This window comes from Dryobates pubescens, chromosome 2 (genome assembly GCF_014839835.1).
Source record: "Dryobates pubescens isolate bDryPub1 chromosome 2, bDryPub1.pri, whole genome shotgun sequence".
NCBI classification, from domain to species: domain Eukaryota; kingdom Metazoa; phylum Chordata; class Aves; order Piciformes; family Picidae; genus Dryobates; species Dryobates pubescens.
The window spans coordinates 31,319,760-31,334,180 of NC_071613.1; the positions used below are offsets into that span (position 1 = coordinate 31,319,760).

The window sequence follows — 14,421 nt, forward strand, 5'->3', positions numbered from 1 at the left end:
CAACTGTTCTGTCAATCTTAAATACCTTAAACTAATTTCAGAAAATAAATGATGGCATCAGATTGATCTTTGGCTGCTGTGCGGTGGCGAAAGCAAATGCTTTTTAAGAATAGAGATGTCCAGCGGCTCTAAGGAAATACTCCATGTTTTCTCTTAGCATTCAAACCTGCACCACATGGCCTTAAAGTGAGAGTTAACTTTCTCTGCAGTCATAAGCTGGTCTTTGATCTAGAGTTAAATGAAGATTTACTGTATTTTCAGATTTCTTTTGGCCATTGCTGGAGAAGACAGAGCAGACGGAGATTTCCTTGCCCAACATGGCTGGTTGGAGACAGTGAGAGCTTTATTGGTCAATGAGTGCTCAGCACAAGTGCTAGAAAGTGGGGTTACTCGCTCTGACAGTGAGCATGTAGACAGCTTTTCCTGTATTTCTGACTGACAAAAAGGTTGGAATCTTTCTGAAAGCAGCTTAGGAAAGAAACAGACCAAACTGTACCATCATGTAAAGGGCATGTCTGGAAAAAGGTCCAACAACATTCCCTTTATTCCAGGGTGGCCAATTAGAAAATAATGATACATGCATGTGAAGGAGAGGAGGGATCAAGAGGCTCATATGAATGCCCATTATAGTGATTTATAGACCTGACACACGGCCCTCCAGGCAGGCCTCTGCTCCAGTCACTGCTTACTGCATCGATCTGACATATGCCAATGTATCTTCTTGTGCTTCTGGTTTACATCTTTCATTTCTTTTGGGACAGGAGAAGGGCTGACTGACTTTTTTTAAGGGAAGGGAAGAGTTAACTAATTTAAAAATTTGGGGTTTTTTAAGATCATAACCATTGCCACTCTTTTCACAAGAGAGTTTTATCACCTGACAGAGCCACACCTTTAATTCATGCTGAGCTCTGATCAGCACTTTTCTTTGAAAGCAGTGATTTTGCATAGCAGTTCATCTTGATTATATTTATGGCTGCATAGATATTTGCTCTGTATTCACTGGGGCTGAGCTGGCAGCTGCTCTATAGATGAAACTTGGGTGTTTTCATTGTGGAGCTGTCCACACAACAAATTTTGATTCCAATGTTTCCTAATGTTAGAGCTTGTTTGAGCAGGGGATGCAAATCACAGCAGAAGTACAGCCCTATGCCAAATGTAATTCCCATCTAAGAAGCCAAACCCAATTGTTTCTGGCATGCAGCATAGACTTTGTCAGTACTGTGGTATGTAGAGGACTTGCTCATGTGCCCCAATTTTCCTTAGCATTTTTACTTCCTGAGCAAACACTTAAAGCACTTGAATGTTTAGATGTACCCATACTCAGCCTTGCATTCAGCTCCATTCAGCTGGGTAAACATACTTAACTTGGCAAGTGCTCTTTTTGGGGAACAAAACCTTATTCTAACAACCACTGAAACATCGTATGTATCTTCAAAAAAACAGTAACTGCATAGACTGAAATAGCATAATTTCAAGTTTGGTGCATTCCTACACTGCATATTCTGATTCAAAATCTTATTCAATATGCATTTGTATAATTTTTCTTCAATTATGTTAAGGGGCTTGCCAAATCTATTACAAAACTTTCTTGGTCTTAGAAGAGAAAGAAGCACATATTGCACCACACATTAGTACATTGAAATTGGATTTGTCAAGCTTCAAGTTGGGATAACTGTGTTTCCTTATTTGGCTTCTTTTTTTTTCCCCATATGCAAAGTGATTGGTATGAACACTGGCATCTGTCTTTGCTTTTAGTCTGTTTAAACCTTTATTTGCAGTCATGTAAGGTAGGTAAATATTTTTGTCATGAACCTATAAAACATCATTAGTGGTTTTTTTTTATGTCAGGCTGGGTAAGTGTCTCACAGTACCTCTACATCTACATGACGATTATTTATTTTGATTTAGACTAAACTAAAACAAAGACCTGGGTCTCTCTGACAGTCTTTAAAATATACACTAATAAAGTTGAATTAACATGCTCCCTCAGTGATTTCCAGATGGTGATACACTGGTAACAGCAGAGAAACCAGAAGAGCTTTACCCACCCTGTTCTGCTTCACTATTGCAGCAGACACATCCTTTGCATCTCTCCCATCCCAAAAAGGACCAGAGAGCAACAGCAACAGAGCAGGCAAGAATGGGATCTTCTTGTCAAAATAATAACCTTGTTTATTCCCAAATATGAGAGGGGAACATCATCTTTGCAGGCTGGTGCCCAACAGTGCAGCTTTTGAGAAACAGTAGTTCCAGAATAGATAATTTAGATAATATATCTATGTGGAGAGATGCTATGGCTAGTAAACTGGAGAATGAATTAGCAATACAGTGACTGTGCTACTGAAACTAATAGATATTATTTCTCCATGTAGACTACCTTGATGTCAATTAAGCTAATTAAGCAGCTTACCCCAAATTTGAGGAGAGAAGGGTCTACCTTGGAACATCAGAAGCACAAGTGTGCCATAGTTTCATTTTCCAACTGATAAATCTTGAGTGCTGCAGAGCAGACAGCTTAGACTCAGGACTTTTGATTATAAATCTCATCTTTTGTCTAGCTGAAATAACCTAAATCATTCCCTTCCTGCTTTACAAGCTGTGCAAAACAGACAAATCATTTTCTTTTAATTGATCAAATGCCAGGAGAAACAACAATGGAGGAAAATGTCCTGCTTAAAAAAAAATCTGCACAACTTCGACCATGTAGACCAGTTAATGCCCCTGTCATCCAAAAAAGCAAGCTGCCACCAGAAGCACACAACTGTTTAGGCTAATGTAAGCTGCACAAGAAACTCAAAAGAAGAATGCACCATTATATCCACATTGAGCAAATCTATTCTGGTACCTTAAAACATTGCCCCTGCAGATTTGCTAGCAAACACGTCCTAGATATAGGACAATTTCTAGTAGCAAAGAGGTGAAAAGCTGAACTTTGTGCTTGAAAGCAACTCAGTACCCTATGAAAAAGGTGACCAACCTTGCCAGCCACCTGTAGATGGCACTGCTATAAATGCCATTTTATGCTTCCGACTATAAGATGTAGCCTCGATCCATTACAATTAGTGTCTTCAAAGACAATGGTAATTGAAGGGGCTTGGTAGTTATAAGACTGAGACTGCAGTTCTGCAGACAAATGGGATGAAGAGAGAGAATAAGCAAACTGCAGGAATATGTTTTCTAAGGTACTTTTCCTGTGCTTTATTTCAGTGATTATTCTTTTGCATCCATGGCAAACACAATATCCCTTTTGGGTACCAGATGTACCTCACCCACTTACATGCCTGCTCCTCCTTGTCTTCCAGCCTTCCTCACAGAGCACACTGGAAAATGCTCTCTCACAAGAATTACAGTTTCTTCAAGCAAAGACAAATCATTCAGAGGAAACCAGAAAGGAAACAAGGGCTCTCACTCACTCCAGCAGATCCTGAAACAAGAGCGAAGAGCCTCTGTTTTGCCTTCAGTGAGGTGATATACATCGATGGTGTCAACAGGTAGTGCAGTCCAAGTGCTTCACTCCTGCTACCATTGGCAGTTTAACTACAAAGAAATAATGATCTATATATTGAATCCCTTAAATAATAATAATGAATAGTTAAATAGCTGCAACACCTGCAGAGAACATCCTTGCCCATGTGGTCATCCCTTGTCCCTCCTGACCCTGCACCATGTGCAGAACAGTGGGAGGAGAGCCTTAAGGGCTGTGTAGCACAGACAGCCGCCTCCTCATGCCCCAGGAACTGCAGGATACTCCATGGTTGGGCAGAGATCCAAGGCTTCTCCCGCTGTGGTGAAATAAGGAGACCTCTGGGCAGTCCTATGTTGTCATGGTGCCAGATGGTGGTGAACATAGGGGCTGTAATAAGTTCTTTGCAGTTCCCTTCCAACACTTCTTTCTCCATAGTATCCCAAAAGCAAAGGGCATCAAACACACAAGCCACTGCCACAGCTAGAAAAACTCAGGTACGCAACTTAAGTAACATAACTCAGTTGTACCAATAAAATTGAGAACAGAGAAATTACATAAAATAGTGTACATTGTTTTAAATTGCCTTTAAAAAAAAATATATATATATATTCCCTTTTATTGCCTCATTCTTTAAAATAAACCCATGACCTGATCTACTATAATAAAAGTTTAATTTCACATCTTGGTTTCAGTTCTATACTCTCAATTTATTCTATGGCCAGGCTTCCGCCAGGAAAAGAGCTAGAGCAGCTGGGGAGTTTTACAGGCAGGTTATACCCAAGTCACTGCAGCACAGTGCTCAAGAGCCAGTGCAATTGTAGCTTCCATTGTATAGGACTATTTTAATTTTTTTCTTATGTGTTGTAAAAAAAGCAGCAAAGATTGAAATAAACTCATCCTTCACATCCAGAAACATTAAGTGTATGTGTTGACATTTCACAGTTACATGTTTCAAAGTTGACAGAAATGGCCAAACCAAGAGGACATACTGCACAAGTGACCTGCAGTGGCATCACAGAAGAATCCTGTTTTCAGAAGCCTTTGCATACCAACCAAAATCTGGATTGTACTTATTTTTACTTATTTATTCTAGAAATCTCCACATGATTTCAGAATGCAAAGGATAAAAACAATTACTGTCCTTGCTCTGCAGCTGAGTGGTTGCTAACCTCAAGTTCATTCATCAAAGAAAAAAAAAAGAAAATTGATCCCTTAGCAAAGTCAGGTTGGACACATGCAGGTTGGCTGCTTATAAACAAGGGAAGAACATTATTTGCAAAATGGTTATAAGCAACTTGCATAACTGCACAGAAACTAAACAGCCTCTTTAAATCACTAGGGACTTGCAGGTCTGACATTCAAACCCCGCCTCAACACATCTGAAGCATAAGCAAAAGCCAGAAGGTACCCACAGATACACCTTGAAGCCAGACTCCACACAGCTATACTCAGGTTTTCTCATTTCCACAGGGAAGACAAAGGGGAGAAGAAATACATTGAATGCAGTGCAGAAAGGGCTGACTACTGCCTTTCAAGTGGACAGCCCTCAAACAACAATTTCTAACTTCTTTCTTCTTTACTTAAATACTCCTTTCTCCAGAGGCAAGAGCTTTTCCTCTGTGGCTGCAAGGACAGGCAAGGTATGTGTCCATGCATGGTGGCCAAGGCAGGTGAGATTTCCTCAGGCAGGGTTGGAAATCATGTCAAGGACAAAGCTACCTCTCTTGGGCCAGAGCAAGAAAAGTCGGAATAAGATGGCAAGCATTTGGAGAAGCAAAGAGTGAAAATAGTCCTTGTGAGGCGGCTAAGCTTTTCAAGTGTTAAACACCCACACAGTCCAGTCTAGCAGGAGATCAGCAGACCTTTACTGTTCAGATGTGTGACTCCCCAGTCATCTTCCCAGGAAGTCATCAAATACAATAATTTTGCTTCTGAAGAGTTTATTTACAAGTAAACCTTGTAGTTTAGATTCAAGAATCTACGTGTGGGCAGGAAACACAGGGCTCTGCATGCAGAAGCTTATGGATGCAAACACAATGACAGTGTTAGTCCCTCCATCCATAAACCCACTCAGCTCACTGTTACAGCATTTTGGATTTACCTTCAGTGCCAAGTTGTGCTTTGGCTGCTGTGGGTCATGCTGGTTGCTATAGTGTCTTTGCACTCATGTAAGCCCTTACAAAAGCATCACATGACAAAGTTCCCTGCCCTACCACTCACAGCTGTTTTAACTTTGCTCAGTGCTAACTGGTCTGCAGGTGTAAGATATCAGCATGTACTCTTAAAACAAACAAAACTAAAGCAACACTTTTGCTCTTCTACTATTCTTTTGAAGGAGTGGATAATAACCAGCCTATCCTTGCTGCAGTATCAAAAAAGATAATTTTGGGCTAAGAATGGTAAATCATGCTGTGATAGAGATTGGATGAAGGACCCATAGCACTGTGGCATGACTAAGTAGGCCAGCCCACAAACATTCAGCTGTAAACAGCTGAAGGCTGACTACTCAAGCCCAGATACATAAGGGAGTCTTACAGGAGCTACTGAAAAAGAACAGGAAATAATGTTTTGTTTTATTCATGTCCACAGAGCAGTGCACAGCTCTACAAAGAGATAATGATTTCCTCTCATCAGCTTTAAAAAAAAGTACTAAATTGTAACCAAGGCAGATTTGTTACCATCCTAAAGTTATTGTTTCACTATAGCAACCAGGTCCCTTCTGTCTGGCTGTGGCTGCCAGATGTTCATTTCAGTGTAATTTAGCTGCACACATAAGACACTGGCTTGCACTGCCCTTGCTCTGTTTTCCCCGTTAGCAATTCTCTTTGCTTCCTGGTCGCTATTTCATTGGTAGTAAGTCATGCAACTGACAGCTGAAGTTGTACAAAGAAGTTTTTATTAAGCCTGCTGATGGACTGTGCTGCCTGCAGATGGACAGCCTCTCTTGTTGCAGGTTGTAATGCTGACTTATAGCACTGCACAGGAGTAAAAGCCTTCTCAAAAGCCCTCCTTCCATGCCTCCTGGGCATCAGTCACTTATCTCCTCCATCTAGAACAGCAATCCCTGCTTCCTCAACCACACACTGGGTAACAATGTGGAAGGATTTGCAAAACTAGAGAAACTCTTCATCAGAATGGCCAGGACCTTATTAAAATGCAGGGACCCAGATTATTGCCGTCTTCAAACTCTTTTTTTTTTCCTTCACTCCCTGACACCTCACATCTTGTTGCTCCCTGCACACTTCATAATGCTATAAAGAGAGCTCATCTTCAGGAGAAGGCTACCAACTACAATCCATTTGAGGCATGTAAAGTACAAACTCAGCTCCAATACCATCTCAGGAAAGCCAGCAGCTTCTATCCTTCCTGTTCCACTACTAGAATAAGCTGGCCTGTAAAGCTGAGCACAACTGAGAGCTTGGGCAAAACACGGTTGAAGGAACAACAGAGAAAGACAAAACCTTCATCTATTAAGAAAATCCTAATAAAAAAAACAAACCCTGAGTGGAAGACCAGTGTTGCCCTATACTTCAAAGTACTTAAAAGCTGCTCTATCTTGTGGCTAACCCACTCATTTGAGCATTTTAAGGGTCCAAGAAAAAACACAAGACAGAGCACACTGACCATCTGAAGTGGATGTACATCAGCATGTCAATTCTCTGGTGTTAACAAGGGTTAAGCTGACATTTCAGCTTCTTTCTCACCTGCCCAAATTAGGGTTGGTATTTTCCATAAAAACCTAAAAGAATATATTGAGACTTCTGTCTTATTTGAGCTGTCCACAAAACCCAAAAGGTAAGCTTTGGTGGGGACAAAAGGAGAACAAGCAGCAAAACAAGCAGCAGAATGGCATTTGGTCTCTTTTCCTAGCAAATTAGGCTAAACCCAGAATTCTGTCCTGAGCAAGTGAAGGAACAAACTTCAAATGTGCCTGGGACTATGCTCTAAACCCACTGTGTGGTCTGCATCATACTAAAGTCTTGTAAACCTGAGATTTTCATGAAGCATTTGGCTCACCCACCCACCTTCCTTACACATGCTTTCTAATATTAGCCAGATTTACTTTCCTTAATGATCAGCTTTCATGGCCTCATCTCTACACATATTTACCCAGCTGCTATGTATTTGCTAGGTGAGCATATGTGTCACTTCATGTTTCAGAAGAGCTTTTAACTCTCGCCTCTGGGCAGCCAGGATTTCCTGCTCTGCAGCAGCAGGAACAGAGCAAGACAGGAAACAAAACGCTGCCGGCTGCTGCCACAGGCTGGGAGGGAGAAAGGTCAGTGGCTGTGTTAGTACCTTCTCATTACTCCCACGTTCTCAGGCTTATGTCTAGTCAAGATTGCATTTATCAATGCCACTATCAACAACCAATTTATTTGTAACTGAATTTATCAAATTGCCCTTTTATGCTTTAAGTATCTGCTGAACTTTGAGTACAGATCAGTGCCATTCACTGTCTTCAAGCTGCTTTGAACATTGTGTTGCTGAGCTAGCACTGACTGATGTGATAGCAACACCAGATATCCACATGCTGATTGGAACCAAGCCAAGCCCTTACAGCAACCTGCAACGGGAGTAGCCTTATCAAGGCCCTGTCTTGAGGCTATCCACTTTATGTATTACTATGTAAAAGCTTAGGAAGTCAGCCACACTAGGACAAACTGTGTGATATCCAGCTGCAAAATCTTGACAATCATTTGACATTCTTCTTCATTAGAAAATGCACTTTAATTTTTAAAATGTGATTTAAAAACAAAAACATTTATCATTTCTTAATGTGATCTGAAATTCTAGATGCATCAGCTTAAACCTTACATGATTATAATCACATCATAGGGTTTAGTCCATCTTCCTTTTGCATACACACAACTTCACTGATGTGATCAACACTTCTGGTTTATCCTTTAGAAGGTTGCTACGATACTTTATAGTACAATCAATTTAACAGCTTTTATGTTATATACTACCATGAAGGTAGGAAATAGGCTAAATGCTACTCCAATAGGACTGTTATACTGGAATTTCTGAACAACTGATTGAAATATATTAAGCTTTATTCTGAATGAAACCAAAACATTCATAAAGTTTCCCATAAAAACTTATTTTTTTTTTCTGGTTCCCTCCCTCCACCCCACTCCCCCAAAGTGTAAAACCAAATTCATAAATGAAACATTTCACAGCATTTCAATAAAGGTACACATTATTGCAACTTCTATTGGTAAATATTGCAAGTAACAATAACCTTTAAAATATTATAACCTACGTATTCTTGAAACTGAGTGCTTAATTCCCAACTGACAGCAGAAGCGTTTTTAAGAGTATGGCAAACATTTCTGAAACATATCTTTAACCACCTCTGCTCTCGAGCACCCATGCAGACCTTAAAGCTGAACATGAACAGAGCAACCACCTGCCAATTCTGGCCTCCATAAAGAGCCTAGGGAAACACACCAATTTATGTTAAAGATAATGCAGAATTCAGAGTCAGTGCTGGGACTACAAAACTATAAACAGTGAGGCTATAGTATTTACACAGCTGCAAGTTCAGATCTGACTTTTTATAAAACTTATTTAAAAAAAACAAACACACACTACTGGGATCTGGCTATCATCCTGAGACAAGTATATCATCATTTAACATCTCCCTCAAATTAAGACTACCTAGATCTAAGTAAAAAAAACTGCATTTTTTTTTAATGCGTTAATAGATGGCAAAAAATAAAATGCTTGTCTGTCAGGCAGTTTTCTCCTTCCTGTGAAAAAGCACTCCAAAAAATGTGGATCACATTGAGAAACATATATAGTTCCATAAATTGAACTTTGTCTCCTATGCCCTGCACACTATGAGCATCAAAGGAACTGCATTAACACAAGACAATCCAATAGCTCTTTCAAGTGAGATGTGATTTTAGCATAGAGCATAAAGGCTTTATAGCAGCGATGCAGGTAACCAGGAAACCTCTTCTGCTCACACGTGGTGCATGTGTGCATGCAGAACTTTCAAGTGGATTCCAGGACCTGTAACAAGGAAGTTTTAAATTAGGCACACACACAACAGTAGGAAATTATGTACCTGTTGCAATAGCTTAATAGAAGAGGTCTTTGAAATACAGGGAAGGTAAAGCAAGACAAGATATGGCCCTGTATTATAGGGAGAACTTTCTAAGAGCAGTTGAACATGGTACCCTTGCTGCCCAAACACAGAATACTGAGGTGAATAAATTTCTGAACTGAGCAATTCAGCTCGTTTTGCCCTTCCTTCACTGAAATTCCCCCATTTCCCTATCACGCTTTATGCGGCACACAAAAGCAGAGCTTCCATTAGCATACATTTCTCAGAGAGAAATGCAAAGCCTTCCTCCTAGTTTTCCTCAGGTAAGAGTTCATTGTCAAATTAAAATGAACCAAAGGTGCCCTACGTTTAGGTACAGTACAAAACCACATAATTGTTTAGGCCCATTTTCTTTTTATTAATAATATAAGGTTCTATAATCTCTTAACATTACAACTGAAATTTTACAGTTAATCTCACACTAAAATGACAAACACTGTTTGGCTTTATTTGCAGAAAGTTAAATTACAACCTTGATAAACGTACACTTCCAAGATTGAGAAGCAATTTGTATTTTCTGGGTTTCAGTGTGAACGCATCCCTGCCTTTGAAATCAGTTTCAGTTAATTAACATTGCTACAGAAGAACTATTTGTCCTGGTCTCTGTTCAAAGCTGTAAGGCAAAGATGACATCTCTAACTCAACCAACATACTGTAAGTCAAGAAGAGACATAGCTGTCTTTGTAAGATTTAGGTCCCAAATCAATTTCTAAGATTTTCTTCTTGCCCCTCAAAACTTGTATAAAAGTGTCTCTAATGTAAATACATTTTGCAGTCAAGCTATAGTCACTCCACATCCTTTCCTCCTTCAAAGAAAGCAGAAGCTGTGAAATTGGAAGTCATGACAAGCCTAATTAAAACTGCTTGTAACTGGCAAAATAGTCAAACAAGTGAAAACATAATGTGTTATGCTGAGATTCTCCATCTCTGAACAGGCTGCAGCTACAGGAAGTGAGGTCTTTACAACAAAAGCAGAGAATGCAGAAGGAAGAGTGGTGGAAGACTTACGTATCGGAGAAGGGAAGATTTCTTTGAACTGGGTAGTAATCTGTATGTACCTAGGCCTCCTGTACTTGCATTACCCTTTTCTCTGTTTTCATTAGAAGTTTAAATGCGATATTAAAGACAGTCAGTAATACAGGCACTTCAGCTGCAGTTTCACTAAGCTCTGACCAATTCATAAGACTGAAAAAAATATTTCGGAAGACAGCAATAGAGTGGCCATTAGGAAAAAATATCCATTCCATTTAATATTTTCCTCAGAGCTATCCAGTGACATCGGTTTAGGATCCCTATAGCCTGTTATTTCACTTTCCCACAGGAAAACTGACATGCAGTAAAAATCTTTACTGCATTTTAAATTACTTCAGAGGCCAGTGGCTATTTAAAGGTTAGAGAGTATAAGGAGACTTTGCCTTGGTAATTTCAATACAAAAGAGGAATGAAGAAACCACAGTCAGAAAAATTAAGAATTGGGAAGGATGTTTTAGAGCTGCGTTGACTCCAAGTAAAAATCTTAAGAGACTGAAAAGTCTCTTAAAAGACTAAACTTACTGAGCTATGACTACTTTTTTAGTTGTTTGTGCTGTCATTCTGCAAAAAGGCTTCACATACTTCAAAACTGATTCTTCATATCTAAACATATACTTTCATTGAGGCACAAATACCCTTCATATTCACCAACTCCTAGAAAGATCTCCATTTGCGAGTGATACAGGTCATGAGCAAGATGCCAGCTGTGGCCGTGTAGTCACCATCATGCAGCATGCCAGATGAGGAAGCCCCCTTCACTTCACTGAGACACCACTGCATAATTAAGGAATACTTAAACAACAGTGCAAAGACTCAGTTTCCTAAACCAGGCTACAGCTACGTTTGGATTGCTGCTGAAATATGAACTCCTGGGGGCCGAAACCAGACAAACAAAAGTAGGTTACGTTGAAATGTTGTGAAACAAAGACCATTTGAAATAAATCTAGCTGCATCACAAATATCACATTGTGTTTTATGATCTGCAGATCATAAAAGTTTTCCTCGAGTACCCTGACGCATGCATTTTAAAAGTGACATTTTGAGTGTTCCTGGGTTTATCATCTGATTCTAGAATTGAAATTAATCTTCAAACAAGTTCAGATTTGTCTGACATGCAATATTTTAAGCATGTCAGTTAGAGTATTCTAAAATAGTTTAAAAACAAAAATGCAATTTTATCTTTTTCTCCTCGTTACGGGCACTACCAGTATAAAAGGTGTCCAAACTGACACTAGAGAGCTGTGAAGCAGTTGGCTAGAGACAGAGCCCTCAAAGGAATAATCTGTATTTTTAATATCCTATGCAATCTTATACATTAATTATCAAAAAGTTGGATAATTTGCTTTAAGAAAAGAACCCACCTTAAAAATGGATCATGAGTATTGACAAATACTTCGTTTCACTGATTAAGATCCAAGTTTAAATGTAAAAATGCTTACCCTCATATGATACTGCTCAAGAAAATATTTCATTTTCTTAAAGTTCAATGGACAATTAAAATTGTGGCTATTAGTGAAGTAAATAAGTGATTCATAAAGGCCATAGGAAACTGTACAAAACTAAAATGGGAAATCTCACTTTCAGGATTACAGTATATTGTCCACTTAAGTATTTTATTGAACTGTTGAGACTGTTTCAAAAGACAGTGCTGGGCAGTTTCATTTGAATAGCCAAAACTCTTTTCTTGAACTTGAAAAGTATTTTGCATCTCTGCAAAACAAAACAGGAGCAAAACCTATACACACGAGGACTGAAGTACAGATGAATGCGAAGTTTTGTTACAAACCTGTTTTAAACATACAGTGAGAAATGTCCATTGTACAAAACTTATAGTGACTTTAAGATTATCCCAGCAATGCAAATACAACTCAGAACAGCTCAATTCTGTACTTTTTTCCAATAGTACTACAGTGGGAGACTACTGCTATTTTAGGAGTAGTTCGATTTTCATTGTCTCTTGATTAAAGCCTACATTTGTACTTTCAGTATCTGCTGGTTACAAGTCTGTTACATTCTCAATCCTTCAGTAATGTGAAGTACTCCTTAGTGTTCTCTCATCTGTCTCTCAGCAGCTTTCCTTTAGCAAGAGGATGGGTTCAGCAGCTGCTTCTGTAGAAAACACTGTTGTCAGTCTTTGTTCTCCTTGCAGGGGATGCTTTAGTAGGAAACATCTGGCATCCAGCACTGAAAATACTGTCAGCTGTGTTGCCTAAGCAAACCTGGAAAACCAAATTTGTACTTCCTGGTTGGGAATACACTTTGTGCCCAGTGGGTTGCTTAAGAGTATTGCAAGTAAAAAGTCCATAAATGTTAACAGTGATGTTTATACTTCACAGAGGGAGGGGTAAGGGGGTGGCAAAAATCAATGTAAGTTACTAGTCTTTAAAAAGTTTAGTCCATGTTATATTTGATTACTGGGATATCAATACAATGAAAGTGAAGGAATTTTAACAGTAACTTTGAAGAAGTTTCAGTACATCATGTTGTGCAGGGCTTTATAAAAGATTTTTGTTTCCAAAGATGTTATTAGGGTCCACATATTCCTTAACAGATCGCAGCATTCCCAGGCCAACGTCAGAGATGCTCTCCTTCATCCAGCGCTTCCGCAATTTGCCTACTGGAAAAACAAAAACAAAGTGTTTCAATAAATGGCAGGATGCTAGGAGCCAATCAATCTTGTGACCATGAATGAATAAACACTGTGTGATAAATGCTTTTATTCAAAAATGAGAAATGTTTTGCTTTATTTGATTTATTGAGCCCAACAGACTATCAAGCTCATTAAGCTCAGCATACTCCCAGAGGAAGACTGTGTTCCACACTGACTACTTTCTTTAGAAACTATGAAATTTAGATGAAGCTTAAGCTGAAATCACATGTTCTATTAAAATAGGGAATTTGTAGTAAGTTTCAAAGAGTCAAAGTAGAAAGCTAAAAGTAGAATCCCACATGCTACTTGATTGCTTTAAAGTGTAACTCAACCAAATAAACTTGAAACATTAGTGGTTTAAACAGCAAAAATTTGTTTCCTAAGGAGAAGGTTTAAAGACCAGTTTTAAATTAACAAAATCTCTTAACTCAAAAATATTCACATGGGCTGGTAATTGTTCACACCATTGCACATGAGATGTACAAGGCAAAGCTGAAACCCCAGCCATCTAAGAACTCATTTCACTAAAGTCTCACAATACTTCTATTAAATGGCTGAGTGTTCATGGACCAATTAACCAAGTCATCAACTCCGATTTAACAGATCATTCAAAATAAAGGACATTTTTTTCATTAAACACACTACAGCATTTTACTTGTCAGCCTGAAACACAATCCATTTGTCAGTATGATGAGATATAGTAAAGGCTGGAGAGACAGATGCTTTAAGAGTATCTGAAACTAAATTCAAGCCATCTTTTGTGCTCTGTTCTCAGGGTAACCATCAAACTGTCATCAGACTAATAAATTACAGGGACACCCCCAGAGAACAGAGTATATTTGTTTATACCTTAAGGAATATGAGCTAGTCACAATGCCAACTGAAAAAGCAAATAATGTGAGAAAGAATGAAGTTTGCTAGAAAACAACTATTAGCAGCATGTGTGTCGAGCAAAGATCATAACTGAAGGACAAAAGAATGTCATGTGGCAAGACCTGTGCTTGTATTTTGCAGCCCAGCTCAAGAAATAAAAAAAAAAAACCCAAAACAACTCCATCTGTAAATACACCATTGCTATGGGTTGATTGCCCAAGCAAGCTGACATAGATGAGTTTTATCTGGGGAAGCATACTAAAAAAACCAAACACACCCCCCAAA

At 39.0% G+C, this 14,421-nt stretch overlaps 1 protein-coding gene across 2 annotated transcripts in view; it reads right to left on the bottom strand.

The window, feature by feature from the left end:
- Window positions 1-9,160: 9,160 nt before the first annotated feature.
- AGPS (alkylglycerone phosphate synthase) overlaps window positions 9,161-14,421 on the bottom strand; it is a 57,312-nt gene continuing 52,051 nt past the window's right edge. Inside the window, exons 20-21 of one of the 2 annotated variants that reach the window (XM_054174168.1) lie at window positions 13,091-13,230; window positions 9,161-9,487 (exon numbers count right to left, since the gene is read on the bottom strand). In XM_054174168.1, coding sequence (XP_054030143.1) covers window positions 13,109-13,230 — 122 coding nt within the window. In that variant the 3' untranslated portion in view covers window positions 9,161-9,487; window positions 13,091-13,108. Of the gene's footprint in view, window positions 9,488-12,547; window positions 13,231-14,421 lie in introns of those variants that run through there. The other variant, XM_054174161.1, reaches the window with a different exon arrangement.